Genomic DNA, 18,493 nt, shown 5'->3' with positions numbered 1-18,493 from the left:
AGTGGGGACTGGAAGGCACTTTTCACACTTCCAGCTGGCGAAGGCCAGAGGCTCCTGGATTTTAGCCAGAGACATAAGCGGGCTTTTGGGTGAAAGGAAATATGGCAACTGTAGGATTCATTTTGCTTTGGCAGTTATTTCTTTTATGGTGAGCTCTTGAAAGACCATGCCTGAGGTGTGTGGGGCTGCTGACGAATATTATCATGCCAGGCCCCTCTCTTTAGAAACAATTTGAGTTGCCTAAATCAGTATATCAGTATCATTCTGGCAGCCTGATCTCACATGATCTTGCAAAAGAAATACTTCTCCAGCCGGCAGGAGCAATCTACTTGCCAGTCTGCCCTCTGGATTCAAGGTTGGGCACTGGGCCCTTAGCTATCCATAGATGGAAATCCCTAAATATCTTGGGGCATCTGGTCAACCCCGCACGTATAGGGGTGGGCGTGAGAAATGGTAGAGGGTCAGAGAACACCCTGAAAGGGGACCTGGGCTCACATGGGTCCTAGTCTGGGCTGGGGTGCTCTTCTCAGGGGGCACTGCTGGCCCTGGTCAGTCCCTGACATTGGAGAAGCACTAAGGAAATCTCAAGGAGGGCACAGCAAAGCTCAGGCGCACTTACTCAGGGTATCACTGGGCTCTTGGCCCAGTTAGACAAATAACAAAGGAATATGAGTCAGAATTGTCTGGTTTTAAAATCTGTTCTATCATTCATTAGCTATGCAACCTTGGCAAGTGACTGACCTCCTGTGACTCCTGGAGTGTTCCCAGCTACAGGATGGACTTAATTGGACCTACTTCACCAATGATCACGGGGATGCTAAAGATGGTGCATGTGAAATGAGATGATGAAGGCATTGCACTCATACAGAGGAAGAGCTCAATAAATGGAGGCGATTCTTGATGATATATCCTGCTCGCCACCAGGGAAGGGCACTGTTCCATTTGCATTTTGCCCAATGCCTGCTGACGAGCTGGAAGTGAGGGATAATTGAAAGTATTCTGGCTTGATGTAACTAAGAAGTGAAAGGAATGGGCAAGGCTGACTTGATTTAACTTGGCAATATGAGATTAGTTCTTCATTGCCTCTGCTAGGTCTCCTGCATTGCCAACTTTTTAAAGCAATAGATTGGCTGACAGGGTGCTCGTTTGGAAGGTTTCACCTGCCATTAATACCCTGGCTGCCCGATGGACCGTTGTTCTCAGGCATCCCCCCATACCCCTCGCTGCCCACAGGGCAACCGCCATTTTTAAATATTGCAAGAAGTAAAATTGTATTTGTATTCCTTCTGGAAGGCCCGTTGGAAGTTTTCCTTTTGCTTCTTGCCAACTCTATTTGTCAGCTTCTGAATTCCAAGGCCAGAGATCTTTGCCCAAAAGCACCTTCTGGCTTTTCTGATGACTTAGCAATGGAAGATCAATCACATCCCACCAGAGATCTGGCAGAGTGGAGGCCCCACTGAAAGCTGCTTTTGCTGCATTTTCCTACTTTTCAGGATAGTTGTGGGGAAGAAAGCAAAGGCTGCGTGGGCAAACCCTGCCACTGTTACCAAAGGCAGGGACACAACCCAGGTAAAGCCTCCCTTTGATATAATGCTAGGAGCTACTGGGGCATCTGGTCGACCTGCTCTGCATGCATAGGGCTGGGGGGAGGAATGGAGGGAATTTTATGACAATGAGCTGGCAGAGTATGTCCAATTTTCTTTCTGAATGTTTTTTCACCCAAAACAAATGAAGAACAAAACAAAAACAAACACCATCAACAAAAACTTTTTAAAACAATGCTTTTCAAATTCTAACCAGCACCTGAATCACCAGGGACCTTGTTAAAATATGGATTCTAATTCTGTGGTGCCAGGGTGGGGCCCGAGAGCCTGAGTTTCCTACAAGCTCCCAGATGATGACGACGCTGCTGTTCTAAGTGCCGCATTTCCCCAAGTCAGGCATTAACCCGCTCTTGGTCAAAATGTGCTTCCTGACCTCATGCCCTGGAATCAGCTCAGGGTGTTCAAGTGCTGATTCCTGCCGTCACCCAGACCTACTGGGTTCCCCAGAGTAGGAACTGGGAATCTGAATTTTCAGGAAGACTCTCAGATGATTCTTGTGCTCAGTGAAGCTCGAGACTCCCCTGCTCTGGATTCTTTAAAACACCCCTCAAGTATCTGCAGTAGTATATCTGACCCTGGGGGACTGAAGCAGCTTTTCCAAAGTACGTCTCTTGGGGGGATCGTACTAGGGGCTCCCTGAAACACAGAAGCAGAGGCAAGACAGGGGGGCCTGTGGTCCAACACAATTTGGGAGACGCTGGTGAAGCGAAGTTAAACTGGTTTCTCTATAGCAGGACTTCTCAGAGCCTTCCATGTGTGCACACATATTATGACTCTGACGTTGCAATGGGGGGCATGCAGCCTTTCCTAACCATGGACTACGGATGGCTGAGCATCTCCCTCTGATAGTCTAATGCAATATAGGTTGGAAAGCTCTTCACGAGGACACAGAGGTCTAGGTATGGGGGCCCTGTTTTTGAAAGGACCAGCCAAACCGTTATCTACTCCATAGTCACAAGCAGCAGCTCTATGCTTGTGTGAGTGCCCTTTCTATACAGTGCAGGCTTTTGGGTGATCAGCCCCGACAGAAACCACATCATCGCCGTCAGCACCCCAGCTCAGAGACCTTATCCTTGGGCTCGCAGTGCCGCCCCAAGCCAACACATTTCAGCAGAGGGACCCTGTACTAGGTGACGGCATGCTGGGAGTCAGTATGACGCTGGAGCACTGATGCCAACCATGTCTAATGAGAGCTAAGGGTTGTCACTTCTACAGTGCTTACTCAGCACCAGGCGCCGTGCTAATGCTTTGCATGCCTCTGCTCATTAAATCCCCACCAGAGTTCCAGATGCCATTAGCACCTTTGTTTACAGATGAGAAATGAGACACTGAGAAAGAGATTGGATAAGTCGCCGAAGACCACACAGCTTCTACATGGTGGGGCTGGGTCTTGCACTCCAAAGCCAAGTCCTACACGCCGCCGCCATGTCTGTCACTGTTAAGCACTTCGAATGTCCAGCACACAGGAGCCATTGCACTTAAAACCATGACATGCTTAGTGCCCGAGCCAAGCTCTTTTATCCAAGGCAGCACTATGTCAAACAGGAGAGGAACAATTTAAACATGTGTTGAAGCGCGATGTTAGCAGGCCCTCTGCCCCAGTCCCAAGTGCACCCAGGTTACACGTCTGATTTAGGTGGATCACCATGGGGCTGCCCCTGTGTGCTTCTGCAGCCGGTGACTGTACCCTAACCCAGCCATCACCTGGTAGTGCCCACGAGAACCCTTTGAGGTGGGTTCCATGGCTTCCATTTTGCAGATGAAGAAACTGAGGCTTGGGGAGGTAGAGGGCCTTCCCTGCAACCACACAGCTAGTAAATGATGGAGTGCTTCATCCCTAGGCTGTCTGCCTCGAACTCTTGGCTACCGCCCTCAATTCACCATGGGAGGCTGTGAGTCACCGGAACCACAGGAAGGTGCCCAGTCAATGTTGGGCGACACTGAGGGACAAATGCCGAGGTCCCAGAAAACAGCTTCATTTTCAGGTGGCTGTTCTGTCTGTCTGTGTCTCTCCTCTCTCCCCCCAGCCCCATGTTTCCTGAGCCCAGACAGAGCCCCAAGGAATAATGATCTCACTTGCTCCGACTTGCCCACCTTGGGCATTCCTGACAGGCCTCTTTGGCACAGTCTTACCCTGATTAGCCTAGGGCCATGTTTTCTCTACCTGGGGGATTTCTGTCTCGGCTGCTGCTGTCTCCCTCTTTTCTGTTACAAAAAACCAGTGACAACAGAGAGCAGGGGCCTCTGAACTCAGCCACTGACTCCTCCAAAGGCCCGCCCTCTGCCCGCAGTGTCTGGCCTCTGGCAGCCCTGGTCTCTGCCCTCCCACCCCATCAACCTCCGTTTCAAAGAGCCCGCTGACAGGCCAGACAGATGCAAGCGTGGCCAGTCAAGTCCAGCCTGGCAGGCGCTGGTGGCCTGGTGGGGTGCCAGACAGTGACCTGCTGGGCCCCTCAGAAAGGAAAGGGACTGTCACTACCTTGAGCAACAGCCAGAACCGTTACGTTCTGCCTGAGGAGAGACCCCGTCTCTCGGGGGCAGAGGTGGGGGGCTGGCCCCGGAGCTGAGAAAATGAGCAGGGGGCGTGCTGCCTCTCCCCCCCGCTGCACAAGGAAACACCAGACTGCCTACTGGGGGCGGGACCAGACCCAGCTTTCACACTACCCTCCTGCCCGTGCAGCGGGCACTGTGCTCGGCACTGCCTGGAGATCTGCTCATTTACTCTTCATAGGTAGGAAGCAGGTGCTACTATTGTACTGCCAGTAAGGACCCCAGGATCTGCAGGTCTGCAACACGCCAGCAGTGTGGTCTTGGGCTGGTTATTTTACCTCTCTGAGACTCTGTTTCCTCATCAGCAAAACGGAAATAATCACACCAGCTTCATGGGGCTGTTATTAAAGATTAAATAAACCTTACGCCAAAGCGTCTAGCATGTGGTACCTGCCTTTTTACTCTGGCTTCACAGATGGCGACACCAAGTCCAAGAGAGGTTCAGGTCTGTGACAAGGTTGGGCGGCTGCTAGTGAGTGGCGGAGACCAGCCTTGGACTTGCACATCTTCCCCATTGCTCCATGCCTCGCCAAGCAAGCCACCGTTTGGGAGGTCTGGGCTCACTCAGCAGTGACCCTCGGCGGCCCTGCCTGGCCTCCTGTCTTGGAGGAGGATCATGAAGTGTGCATGTGTACAACCATAAGCCCACAGGAAGTGGACAGACAGGGCGAGCAAGGCAGACAATGGAGATGAAGGGCAGCACAAGCGGGTGCTCACGTCTTACTGAAAAGAAATCACGTATCTGCCACGTGGACTTCCTTTGCATTAATAAAATAATGTTAATGGTATACAGTGACTTGGGTGTCATTGTCTGTATGCATGGACTTCTGAAAAAATTTTAAATGAAATTTATTCATCCTAAAGTAACCTACTGAATAAAAGACAACCGCTTCCTTTTCCAGATACTTCTCATTAAAGCGTTCATTCAGTCAATTCATCTAATAATGAGCTGACCAAGACAGAGAGGGGCCCTGTGGCTATGGACCTAGACTGTAGAGGGGAAACAGACAATAAAAGACTGAGAGAGTGATTGTGCTTTGAAAGAAGGTCTACCATGGCAGGGGGGTGGAGATTTGCCGCATTAGATGGGGGATCCAGGGACAGTGCCTCTGAAGTGGTGTTTGGGTAGAAACCTAAATGAAATGAGGGAGCACGTCATGGAAACATCTGGAGGAAGAGCTTTCTGGGCAGAGGGAGCAGCTGGTGCAAACACTCAGAGGGAGAGTGTATTGTGTGAGTTACAGGAACGATAAGATGGTGGAGGCTGGGAGAGGAAGACAGGGAGGAAATGAGATCAGAGCGGAAGTGGATACCCTCTTATGTAGAGCAAAGGAGGCCATTTCGCCACCTGGACGCCATTCTGGGGGAGGCAAGACACTCTGGGAAGGTTGGAACAGGGTGCGCTATGACCTTTCTTTCTTTTTTTATTTAAGATTTTATTTATTTATCTTCAGAGGGGAAGGGAAGGAGAGAGGGAGAGAAATGTCAGTGTATGGTTGCCTCTGGTGTGTTCCCTGCCGGGAATTAGCCTGCAACCCAGGCACATGCCCTGACTGGGAATCGAACTGCGATCCTTTGGTTCGCAGGCCCACGCTCAATCCACTGAGCTACACTGACCTAACTTTCAAAAGGAATGTTCGGATGGCTCTGTGTTGAACAGAAGCTGGGGGCTAACTGTCCAGCCCAGCAAAGTTGGTGGAGATGGAAAGACATTACAAAACCATGGCCTTAACAGTTAATTTGGCGCGGGCTGAGGGAGGCCAGACAAGGCTGCACCATGGATCTTTGTGACAACATGCTCAGACCAGGGCCCCACGTGCAGACCCTACAAATGACCGTTCAAGTCACGGTGGGAAAGGGGTGGCATGGGTGTGGCACATCAGAGGGCCCAACTTTGGGTGTGGGTCCCAGGTGGGCCGGAATATGCTCCCTGGACCTGCTCCCCTGTACTGGGTGCTCTGAGTGAGCGTCACAGAGATAAAAGAGGGGAAGTTTGCTCCTGTGGTTGCAGGGTCCCTTTCTGTCATCCCTCTTCTCCATGGACCCCATTTTCCTTCCTGGTTCTCTGGACGTCCCTTTGGACTCTGGCAAACCTGACAAGTGACTACTTTCAGAAAGCCGGTCTGGGAGGAGAATGAGCAGGACGTTTATCCGGAATGATGAGGACGGAGCTTCCCACCCACGCCGTCCCTGCAGACTTGGGGCAAGCTCCTCGCTGGCTTCTCTGTTTCTTTGTGGCTTAAACTGAATCCTCTACTGTTAAAGGTCAGCAACAAATTCAAAGATTTTTGTAACCCTTATGAAGGCCACACAGAATGTGCCAGTGAGCCACCTGGCTGGGGGCCAGTGGGTTGTGATCTGAGGGAAAACTGCACTCAGCCCTGGCCAGTGTGGCCCAGAGGGTTGGACTCATCCCACAGGCCTGGGTTGTGGGCCGGGTGTCCAGCTGGAGGCGTGCAAGAGGCAACTGATAGATGTTTCTCTCACGTATCAATGTTTCTCTCCCTCTCTTCCTCTCACTCTAAAAGTAAATAATTAAAATCTTTAAAAAATAAAGTAAAACTCTGTCCAATAGGTGGAAACGATATGCCATTGTTGGTTTATTTAAACACAACAACAACACAAAACCGCACTCAAGCCAGAGCCGGTGGATGAGGGATTGTGGGGGTCGATTAGAGCAGGGATTGGGGATGGATTTCTCATTTTGGAATGTTATGATGAGATGATGTTAATTGGATATGATGAGCTTCTGATTGGGGACAGTGTGTGTTTTTAGAGTCTCAGAGTCACATTGTAGAGGGAGATACGAATACTTAGAACTGTTGTTTAAATTGAGTGGCATTAAGGCACTTGCTCCGAATGTTCTAGTCAAATGCCACAACAGGCCTCTGAGGCTGTTGCTGCTGGCCCAGTTTACAGACGAGGGAACAGGGGTTGGGTGCATCGGGTTCTTTGTTCAAGGAAGCAAAGTGAGGAAGAAGCAGAGCCAGGATTCATACAAGTCAACCTGAGCCCAAAGCCCGAGGAACCCGTCAGTAAGGGCGCAGCTGACCTAAGAAAGGACGGGAGAAGCAGTGAGTGTCACCACGGACAGGAGCCCAGGGCTGCTGCAAACTACCTCCCGGCCCCCAGCATGCTCTTCACGATGCCCTTTGTTCCTGCAGCTCTTGAAACAGGAGGGTGGGTCTCGGGAGGCTAGAGTCCTGAGCCACCTTCCACAGACATGTCTCTGCAGCAGGGACTTCAGTGAGCCCAGGGAAGTTCCCAGGGTCCACATGCCGGTCGAGCTGCCGCTGCCTCAGGACACAGGGCTTGCGGCCCGTCTGTCCCCATCAGGCAGCCCAGAGCTGTCACACTCGGAGATATCACTTGAGTTCCCCTTGAAACGGCACATATGGTGCCAAGTCAGTGGTTCTCAGTGTCAGCATCGTCCGGGCACTTGCTAGGAATGCACATTCTTGGGCCTTAGACCAGACCCACCGAGGCAGAACCTCAGGGAGCAGGGTCCTACACACTGTGCATTACGCCTTCCAGGTGATACTGGTGCCCACTGACCTGTGAGAACCATATGTGTTGCATCATCTAAGCCTCACGGCATCCTATTCTGAGCCCCACTTTATGGAGGACAAAACTGAGGCGGGCCACCATGGATGAGCAGAGCTGCTGTGGAGGACGGTGGGGACAGGTGAAGGAGAAGGCAGTGGGGAGAGGTGACAGAAAAGGTGGTGGAGAGAGGGATAGGTGGAAACACTGTGCCTCCTTGCACAACTAAAATTAAGGACAACAAAGATTTAGAAACAAAACACAACCAGAACAGATAGAAAACTGAACTGTATGAAGTCCGACAACCACAATCAACCGGACAGGTAAGAGGGGCAGAGTCAGCAGCTGGCAGAGAGGGCTTGGAGCAGGAAAAAGCGGTGGCTGCCAGACTTGGGAGCTCAGGTGGAGCGGGCCTGACTGAGGTCACACATTCATGTGCAGATGAACCAGGCGAAAAGGGGCAGCGAGCCAGGCTGTGCAACCTAGGGCTCCAGCGCTGGGAAATAAAGCCTAAAAGCACCAATTGAAAAGGTGCTGGGAGAGACTCCCAGCCTCACAGGAGAATTCGTTGGAGAGACCCACAGGGTTCTAGAATGTACACAAGCCTACCCACGTGAGAACCAGCATCAGAAGGATCCAATTTGCTTGTGGGAAGTGGCAGAGGGGACTGAAATCCGATAGAGAGCGAAGCAAGTTCCATTGCTCTCCCTCTGACCCTGCCCCCACATACAGTGTTGCAACCCAGTGACTGGGTTGTCCTGCCCTGGTGAACACCTAAGGCTCTGCCCCTCATATGTAACAGGTGCAATCTGACCAAAACATTATGGCTCAAACAGAAGAACAATTCAAAGCCCCAGAGCCAATACTTTTAAGTGACCAAGAGATAGCCAACCTATCAGATGCACAGTTCAAAACACTGGTGATCAGGATGGCTCACAGAATTGGTTGACTTTGGTTACAAATTAGATGAAAAAAATGAAGGCTACACTAAGTAAAATGAAGGGAAATGTACAGGGAACCAATAGTGATGGAAAGAAAACTGGGACTAAAACCTTCAAACCAATGGAGAGGACCAGAAGGAAGAAAGAAACGACCATACAGAAAAGAATGAAGAAAAAAATAAAAAAAATTAAAAAAATAAAAGAATGAAGAAACAAGAATTCAAAAAAATGAGGAGAGGCTTAGGAACCTCCAGGCCATCTTCAAACGTTCCAACATCTGAATTATAGGGGTACCAGAAGGAGAAGAGGAAGAGGAACAAGTGGAATACTTATTTGCACAAATAATAAAGAACTTCCCCAATCTGGCAAAGGAAATAGACTTCCAGGAAGTCCAGGAAGCTCAGAGAGTCCCAAAGAAGTTGGACCCAAGAAGAAACACACCAAGGCACATCATAATTACATTAGCCAAGATTAAAATGAAGGAGAGAATCCTAGAAGCAGCAACAGATAAGGGGACAGTCACCTACAAAGGAGTTCCCATCCGACTGTCAGCAGATTTCTCCAAAGAGACCTTACAGGCAAGAAGGGGCTGGAAAGAAGTATTCCAAGTCATGAAATCCAAAGACCTACAGCCAAGATTGCTCTATCCAGCAAAGCTTTCATTTAGAATGGAAGGGCAGATCAAGCGCTTCTCAGATAAGGTCAAGGTAAAGGAGTTCATAATAACCAAGCTCTTATTATATGAAATGTTAAAGGAACTTATCTAAGGAAAAGAGAAAAATATGAACAGTGAAAGGACAGCAAACTCACAGTTATTAACAACCACACCTAAAACAAAAGCAAACTAAGAAGACAGCTAAAACAGGAGTGGAGCCACAGAAATGGAGATCACTTGGAGGGTTAGCAACAGGGTAGTGGGAGGAGGAGAAGGGGGGAGAAGGTACAGAGAATAAGTAGGATAGACGGTGGGGAGAAAATAGACAGCGGGGAGGGCAAGAGGAGTGTGAGAAATGCAGAAGCTAAAGAACATATGACACATGGATATGAACTAAAGGGGGGAATGTAGGTGGGAGGGGGTGTGCAGGGTGGAGGGGAATGAAGGGTGGGAAAGGGGACAACTGTAATGCCATAATCAATAAAATACATCATTAAAAAAAAAGAAGGCAGTGGGGACAGGTGAGCAAGAAGGCAGAGGATGCATCTCCGGCCAAAGGGAAACATTTGATTTTGACTTTAACTACATGGGAAACCCTTTGAGGGCATGGCATGATCTGACTTACACTTTCAACCTCTCCCTTTGGCTGCTGTGGGGAGAAAGGGAGGGTGCGGGCGGAGCACAGCAGAGAGACCCATCAGCTTCCTGGTCCCGTTAGTTATCCCATTATGTACTAAGCTCAGTACAGAGCTCGGGGCATGTACTCCCTTAAAAATCTTATTGATTATAGTGTTTATATGCAAAGAAAAATGGATTCTATTTTTTAAAACCACAAGAGACTAAAAGGAAACTGAACTTCTACCCTTAGCTTCCTAAACAAAAGGTTCCTTAGTCAAATATGCCCAGAAAGTCAAAGATCTTTTAACTGAAGAATCCAGAAAACTTTCCACACCCTATCACCATGTGGTCCACTAGGATTTCAGCTGGGGCTCATTCTGCTTCCCTCTCAAAGAAGAGAGACCAGCACATGGCCAGCTGGTAGTGGCCTAAAGGCCAAGTTCTTTTCCAAAGCATTAGATAAATTGCTTTCCTTTCTGGGAGCTAATCGGGGACTTTGTGACTCCAGCTACATTTGCCACAAGGTCTTTGGACTGCAAGGGGGATCCTCAATCCAACCCAATTAATAGAGCAATGCTGCTCTTTTAAGCTGTCCTCCACCCAACCAATTCATCAACCTGATTTGCACACATTAGTCATGGCATTTACAATGGGTCCACCAAGCTCTATCTCTCATTGGAAGAAGAAACGAGATTATTTGGAGCTGAGAACCATAACTCTTCTGGAGTCCCTGAAGTCCCGAGCTTGGCTTTGCTCAAGGCACAGACAAGGTGAGTTATTAATTAACCATTGAGCTAAGTGGCGGAAGAGCATCCCTGAATCATGTTGAACCAATTTGGACGGTGATGGGATGGGGTGGGGGAGAAGGGAGGAGGCAGTGGGGGCAAGGGGAGGGTTCCATCTGTTCCAAGTGCTCTGGACAGACCCCAGTATTATTTCTCCTCATTTAGGCCTGGCTGGAGTGCCCGGAGGCCAGGCCAGCATCCACATCTCTGAACCCAAGACAGCTTCTTTTGGAGCAAAACAAGGAAGCAAGCCTCGCAGAGGGAGGTGGGCTGGGAAATGCTGTTCTGGAGAGCAGTTTGAGCGGAGTCCTTAATTCAGGGAGAGAAGTGTAGAAGCTGCTGGTGGACAGAAGGGTCCTCACCAGGGATTATGGCTCACACAGATCTCTGCTTTTGAGGGCCCTCTCGGGAGACAGGCTGAAGACCCTGGGCTCGACATCATGATGGGCTTTCTCTCATGTCCTGCGGCCGACACCTCCACTCCCTGACACTCGCTTTTTTATACTCCTACCGAACGAAGGGGTTTCACTCCCATCATGCCTCACACACGGGATTCTAGCAATAATAATAACAGCATGTTTATACATCTTGTCTCTTCAGAGGGATGTGAGCTCTTTGTGGACCCATGCCCTATTTATCTTAGTATTTCTAAAGGCCTATTTCCAATGTCTAACATTTAGTAAACTCTCAATGAATGTTTGCTAAACCATGAACGAAGAGCTAGTTCATGAATAGATGAATGGATGGATGGATGGATGGATGGGTGGATGGATGAATGGATGAATGGATGAATGGATGAATGGATGGATGAATGGATGGATGGATGGATGAATGGATGGAGGGATGGATGGATGGATGAATGGATGGATGGATGGAGGGATGGGTGGATGGATGAGTGGATGGATGAATGGATGAACGGATGGATGAATGGATGAATGGATGGATGAATGGATGATGCATAGAGGAATGGATGGATGGATTCCCACCTAAGGACAGAGAGTTGAAGGCTTTTTAAATATGGAAATACATCAGGCCCCTCTCCAACTAGGAATACAGAGCACTTTTAAAATATACTAAAGTTAATTACTCAGGAAGTAAACATGAAAATAGTTCATAGTTTTTTTCAATTACTCACTTCCACTTGAAATAAAGTCCCTCTCTTCTCACTTCACTCCGATGTTCTGGGAACTTGATGGGCAGATATTTTGGGCTAGGCCTATGATATAGGCCCATTCAGGGGAAACCACTGTGGGTTTTTTTTTTTTTTTGCTTGTTTGTTTTTCTAATCCTCACCTGAGGAAGTGCTTATTGATTTTTAAGAAATATTTTATTTATGTAGTTTTAGAGAGGGGATGGGAGGGAGAAAGAAAGGAAGCGAAACATCGATCCATTGCCTCTCACGTGCACCCCAACCAGGAACCTGGCCTGCAACCCAGGCATGTGCCCTGACTGGGAATCAAACCCACAACTTTTCAGTTTATGAGACAAGGCTCCAACCAAGTGCGCTGCACTGGTCAGGGCAGAAACCATTGTTTAAACAAGTTTTTCTCAAAACATGGCCTGCAGACCACTTGCATTAGAATTCTCTGAAGTGCTTGGTCAACACACAGACTCCCCCATAGCTGATTAGTAAGTTAGACCCCGAGAGGAGGAGGTCTGGAAATCTAAATATGAAACAAAATCCACAGGGTGGTTTTGCAACACTGAAGTTTGATGAGCACTAATGAGAAAGAACCTCAGGCCCTGGCTGGTGTAGCTCAGTGGATTGAGCGCGGGCCTGCGAACCAGACGATAGCGGTTCGATTCCCAGTTAGGGCACATGCTTAGGTTGCAGGCCAGTTTCCGGCAGGGGCCAGTTCCCTGCAGGAGATGCACAAGAAGCAACCATACATTGATGTTTCTTTCCTCTCTCCTTCCCTTCCCCTCTAAAAAAGATAAATAAATAAATTATTTAAAAAAACACTAAAAAAAAAAGGAAAGAACCTCAGCAGTTATACACTGTGGGGAAGCTACTGGTTGGGCTCCATCTACATGGAGTCAACATTTGTTCTAGAAAATAACATTAATACTAATATTGTTAAAGCTAGCAGCTGCCAATGCATGAGGGTGTCCTATGAGCCGGGGACCTGGTGCACTGTATCATGTGTATTTTCTCCCAAAGATGTCACACCCACCCAGCAGAGGCAGCATCCTCCAGCCTATTTTACAGACAAGAAAACTTAGACAGTGAGGAGCAAAGTGCCCTGAGGAAGTGGGAAACAAAGACCGACTCCCCATTGCAGGCTCTTGACCACATGACATTACCATGCCAGCAATTCAGAAGCCAAGGAAGTGATGGGAAAAGGGGGGAATGGTCTAATTTCAGTGCTGGGTGGGAGGGGAACAAAGGCCACCCCTAGTGTGCAAAGAAGGGACGTGATGCACTGGTGACTTGTGGACAAGCTTGGCTTAGGAAGGGCATGCTCTGATGCCCCTCGACCTCCAGGCCTCCTTCCACAGACTGGGAAGGGCATCTGAGAGGATTCCATGGGAGCATCATACTCCCGGGCTGGCTTGAAACTATAGCAACTGGGCTTTGTACAGATAGAGGGCCGGGGCTCCTGACTCCAAGTGCAGCGTGATAAAGGGGCGCAGGGAAGGAGTAAGGACTGTCTTTCCAGTCCAGACGGTCTAACAACACCTCCTCACCTCACGGCTCCCACTTTTAGAAGAAATCTATACTCTTTCTCCCGCCCGTGGCCGTGATGAAGTAAATCTCACACCTCTGTCTTGGTGGTGATAATTAAATATTATCCGCCTGTCGCTCGATGCACATGTTGTGTGTATTCTCAGACTTTAATGAGCTGGTATTTGTCTTCTGTAAGCAAAAATATTTCTTTGAGTCTCCTCGTTTTCAAATTGGGGTGAACAGGTCACGTGAAGATCTCTCACTGTTAAAAAAGACAGTCTGCTTGCTGGCATGTCTGTCTGAACCGTCTCTCCTCCTTTTTTTAGGGGGCCATGGCAGGTAAAGCATGGCCCTTCCAAAGCAGCCACAGCTTTCTGAGGTTAAGTGAGCGGGCATGCGGCTGGGGGTGTTGAGAGACTCGGGAAGTGATGGGAGAAAGGAGGTAAGGAAGCGCCGTAAGTGGTCTCTGTGGGGTCCTCCAAGGCAGCTTTTCCCAGTGGGGTTTCTCATCGGAGCACCACAGACTACAGAAAATATCCGAGTGAAAATTTTCTGAAGCTGTCCAAGGAAGGTACATAGCTAGCGCCATTCTAGAGGCATAGGGGAGAAGTTAATTCATTCCGCGTGGTAGATGTCTCAGGACAGTGGTTCTCAGAAAGAACTTGAATGGGCATTGACTGGAAGTTTACTGGACATTCAAATTCATCTTACCCCAGATCTACGGACTAAGAAGCTTTGGGGGAAGGGGTTTAGCCATCCGTGTTTAATCCAGCCCTCTATCGGTTTGGCTGTCAGCTCAAGTTTCAGAACTAGTAAGGCTCAATTCTCCCACGGAGCCACCCAGGTTGAAAAAGGTCATCCAGGGCCTGGACACCTACATTTGTATTTGCACCTATGTCTATCCCTTTCAACTGAGATCTCTCTCTCTCTCTCTCTCTTTTAAACATAGAGTGTTTCTAGATTGAACAATGATTTGTCTCTCCCAACTCACTTGGGAAGAGAGCTCTATTATTTCCCGTATTCACAAGGCTTCTAAGGCCTGCCTGGGTGCTTCTTGACCCGCTGCGCGCCGCCCCTCTGCTGCTGGGTTTACAAACCCGCAGGGCCCTTCCTGAGAAGCCCCAAAGCAGGACAGAGCGCCCACCCCTACCCCAAACACACAGAAAACAGGCGATACAATCAGTGTGCTGCAGGATTGGATCTGGAGTAGATGAGGAGTAACTTTAATATTTATCGATAAACAGCAAAGTGCTTAGCACACCTCCTAGGAAAGTAATTAGCCATAGAAATGGATACTCTACACAGAGGAATCTCCTCCAAAATAAGAACCCAGTTAATTGTGAATCGCTTGGTGCCAGGTGAGAGAATCCGTGTCTGCATCTCACCTGACATGAGCAACTCAGAATTAACTGGGAGTTTCTTTTTATAAACACACGGTGCAGGGCTTTTCTTTTTTTTTTTTCCTGGTGGTTAATTACTTTCTTGGGAGGTTCACTTTAATAGCTCCCATAACAAGGCCATTATTGTCTTTAGCATAATCACTGCCTCATTTGCTTTTAAGCCCTGCCTTTCTGACGCTCTGCCTGCCCCACCAGGAGGGGCTCTGACCTGTGCCCGCTGGGTGGTCTGGGAGCACCCGCTGCGCCTCCTCCTGCTGGGCTGCTGCTTTGGGAATTGGTTTTCTTTCTCTAAGTGGGAGCCTGGGTCAGGGTCAGGGCTGCACTAGGCTTCTCGGGGAGGCTGGGTCTGCCTCCCCAAGTGTAGCATCCCGGCCCGGGCTAGTTGTTAAGCTGCTGACTCCCCACGATGGGGAAGGGAGCCTGAAAGGGTTTCTTTCTGGGCGTTTCTTTCTGAGGAAGGAGCTGCTGTGTTAGCAACTGCTATGCTCAGGGAAATCACCAGGGACCAGCGCGAGCACAGCGAACCTTCCCAGGAAGAGGAATGTGATTTTGACGCTCCCCCCTTGAAAAGGGATGAATTTAAGTGCCTTCTGTGTTGGCTCTGGTGCAGGAAGGGAAATGAATGAATGGGAGCTCTGAGCTACATCAGATCCCTAAATCTTTTCTGATTGGTGCATTCCTATCCATGTGTGTACATTTGTTTGTTTACAAGTTACACATATGTACGACGGCAATAACAGACTATGGAAATGGCATGATGTCTATTGGGAAGATGAGGAAATGGATAGAGCGTCTCACACTTTCAGCCATCACTCGGGTGGGCTGTGCCTCACTCTGGATGCCACTGGAGCTGAGCCCCCAGCACCCCAAGGGCAGGGGCTGACACCCCCGGTGCACAGTGATCAGCCCAGGGCAGGATTAAATCACATAATCGACGCGTGGGTCCTGTGACACCCTGAAACAATTCGGGTGGGGGTGGATCCCACCCTTGTACTAACATTTCGGGGAACGTGGCATGGAATTCGTAGGGAATCAGGCGGCCCAAATGCTACCACAATCCCATTTACTGCCAGAATTTTAGCACTCCATCAGGGAATAACAGGAAAATGCAGCCCAGGGGTGAGATCAAACAGGGGTTGGCAAACCTTCCCTGGGAGCGGTCTGAGAGAAAAATGTCTCAGACTCGGTCAGCCGTGTGGTCTCAGTCCAGCTACTGAACGCTGCCTTCCAGGGCGAAAGCAGCCACATAGCATTCACGTGTCATGAAATTCTATTCTTCCTTAGGTGCCCCCATGCCAACCATTAGACACGGAAAAGCCCCCTTTAGCTCACAGGCCCGAACGAAAGCAGGCCGTGGGCGGGATCTGGCCTGCGGGCTGTGGTTTGCCAACCGCTGGTTAGAACATCGGCTCTGGACTCAGAACTGGGTTTGTTCCCGATGTTACTGAGTCCCCGTGGTGACTGAGTTATCTTCAAAAAGATACTTAACCGCTCTCTAGCCCTCAGTTGCCTCAACTGTAAAGTAACACCCCCAAGTACTGTCTAAAGAACATCCCAGCACAGCGGGAGGCGCGTATTGTTCCTCCCAGGCGTTCAGGGCCTGGCAGGAACGCCCACCCAAAGGCAGAGCCAGGGCCCAGCCACCCTTCTGTGTGCCAGGTACTTGAGACTCCAAATCCCCGTGCCTCCAGCTCATCCCTGTCTCCAGGAGCCCCCGTTGGCCCAAGGACGCTGCGTTTGCCTCAAAGGAAATGTTACGACAACCTTTGACAACAGGATAGGGGAGATCTTCCAGGAAAAAAATGACTCATGACGACCGCCTATATACAATGCTCTGTTCTTGAGGGGCTGGGAATTAGAAGACGCTTGCTCACCTCCCTCATTATCCTTGTTGTCAGCGCAGGAGGTTTCCATGGCAACGTTGCATCCGGGCCCTCTCCAGCCGGTCTGGCAGACACACTGCCAGCTGTTCTGACCCAATGTGCATCTCCCATTGCCGTTGCACAGATCAGGGCAGCCATCTGGTTGGAGAAATGGAGAGGATGAGAAAGAGGGACACGAGGCCACGCTGGGGCAGCGGGGAGCCATGCACGGGGGAGCGAGGTCACAGGCAGCCGCTGGGCCGGCCTCAGAGTGGGGCCTGTGCCTGCCTTGGAGAGTCGGGGGAACAGGCAATGCATGCACTTGCAAGACAGAGTGGGGTCCCAGATGCAGGGCCTCCCCAGTGGCACTGACCTGCGTGTTCGGGGTCTGAGGCAACCTTCCCAGTGTGGGGGAACATTCCAGAAAACTAAACTAGCTCTGAGCTTACAACAGGACTAGTGAGGCTGTTATTCCTAGCCTCTGGCTCAGGACTGATGCTACCTCAAAAAATATGTATCTATTTCATTTTTTTTTCCTTGAGAAGTAAGTGTCTTCTGCAGAACAGAGGACACTCCCTATCAATCCAGGAAGGCACCAAAGTACCCTCCATCTTTCAGAATTTTAAAGATAAATGTATACGTGATTAACACGGGTTTCTTATGGCCAAGAAGTGGATGCTTCTACTGGATTATTTTCATATTTTGGTAATATTTAGTTTTAAGGGGCACTTTAAAGTGTTGGATCCAAAGGCTGTGGAGGTGGAGGGGCTGAGCACCAGGAGGCAGAAAGAGCTGGAGAAATGTAGGTGTGCCTGGGAAGGCCATGGGTTCAAGTCATTCTTACTTGGTGGTTTTCTTTTCTTTTTGGGGGAGGGGAATGCGTGGGATCAGCAGCCCTTCCCCAGCCATTTACAACGCTCTTCATCTCATGGCACACATAAACCAATTACCAAAGTTCTGTGGCATACCAAAAATAGGTTTTTTTGCTGATCTGACAAAAATAGGTATAGTTTTGATTTATTCGCACTGGACAGCAATTGTGGTGTTGGCCGGTGTCATTTTTTTGAGTTTGACAATCAAAGGGAAAAAGAGGTCCGTGCCCCTGGCTAAATACCAGGTATTGCGTGTTTTAAAATTCTCCTGACACACTGGTGGAAAATCGCTGGCCTACCTAATTCCCTAATTGCCCTGGCACCCAAAACAAGTGTCCCACCACTCTCCCAACCTGAGCCTCCTCGGACAGAGCCTGAGGGTGGAAAGAAGGAGAAGGGTGCAGGGCACTAGTTCCAAAGGGAAGTGCCCCTCACAGAGCCTCCGCAGCCCTTTGTACGAGGTTGTGGGACACACAGAATTGGTAGGATGTGGCTACACTTGCAAAACCTACTTGCTGGCAAGAATTCCTAGATATGTTAAAATTTTTTTTCTCTTTTAGCAACTTTATTGAGGCATCATTTACATACCATAAAATGCACCTGCTTTAAGTGTACAACACAATGACTTGCGGTAAATTCACAGAGTCGTGCAATGTAGGTGTGTTTCTTATTTTGTTTGTATGCCCCAAATGACCACTCATTTCATGGTCCCTAGAAAACAACTGTCCCGAGTAGCTGTCCCTGCCTTTCTAATGCCATCTCTATCTCTTTGAAAACCACAAAGCCCAGGGTGCAATGGGCCACGGCGGAGGGGGGCGGAGCTCTGTAATGATGGGGGTAGTTGATTTGAAGCCTTTCTGGCTCAAATCTTTGGAATCTGGAGCATTGCAGAGGTTTTCCCCTGGCATTTTGTTCTCTCTCCTCCCGAGCAGCCTACACGAAAATGGCAATAAACTGAAAGTGTGCATGGGGCAGCGGTGGGAATTTAAAGGACT

At 49.3% G+C, this 18,493-nt stretch overlaps 1 protein-coding gene across 2 annotated transcripts in view; it reads right to left on the bottom strand.

The window, feature by feature from the left end:
* The window catches only part of TENM2 (teneurin transmembrane protein 2), a 343,633-nt gene that overhangs the window by 77,906 nt on the left and 247,234 nt on the right, over positions 1-18,493 (bottom strand). For both annotated transcript variants that reach the window (XM_037040640.1, XM_037040701.1), the window contains one exon: positions 16,639-16,785. In XM_037040640.1, coding sequence (XP_036896535.1) covers positions 16,639-16,785 — 147 coding nt within the window. The remainder of the gene's footprint in view (positions 1-16,638; positions 16,786-18,493) is intronic.

The sequence above is a fragment of the Sturnira hondurensis genome, unplaced genomic scaffold, assembly GCF_014824575.4.
Source record: "Sturnira hondurensis isolate 20B ecotype Veracruz unplaced genomic scaffold, ASM1482457v3 Scaffold0000022, whole genome shotgun sequence".
Classification (NCBI taxonomy): Eukaryota; Metazoa; Chordata; class Mammalia; order Chiroptera; family Phyllostomidae; genus Sturnira; species Sturnira hondurensis.
Note: the sequence above shows the minus strand (reverse complement) of the source record. Positions and strands in the feature narration are given on the sequence as shown.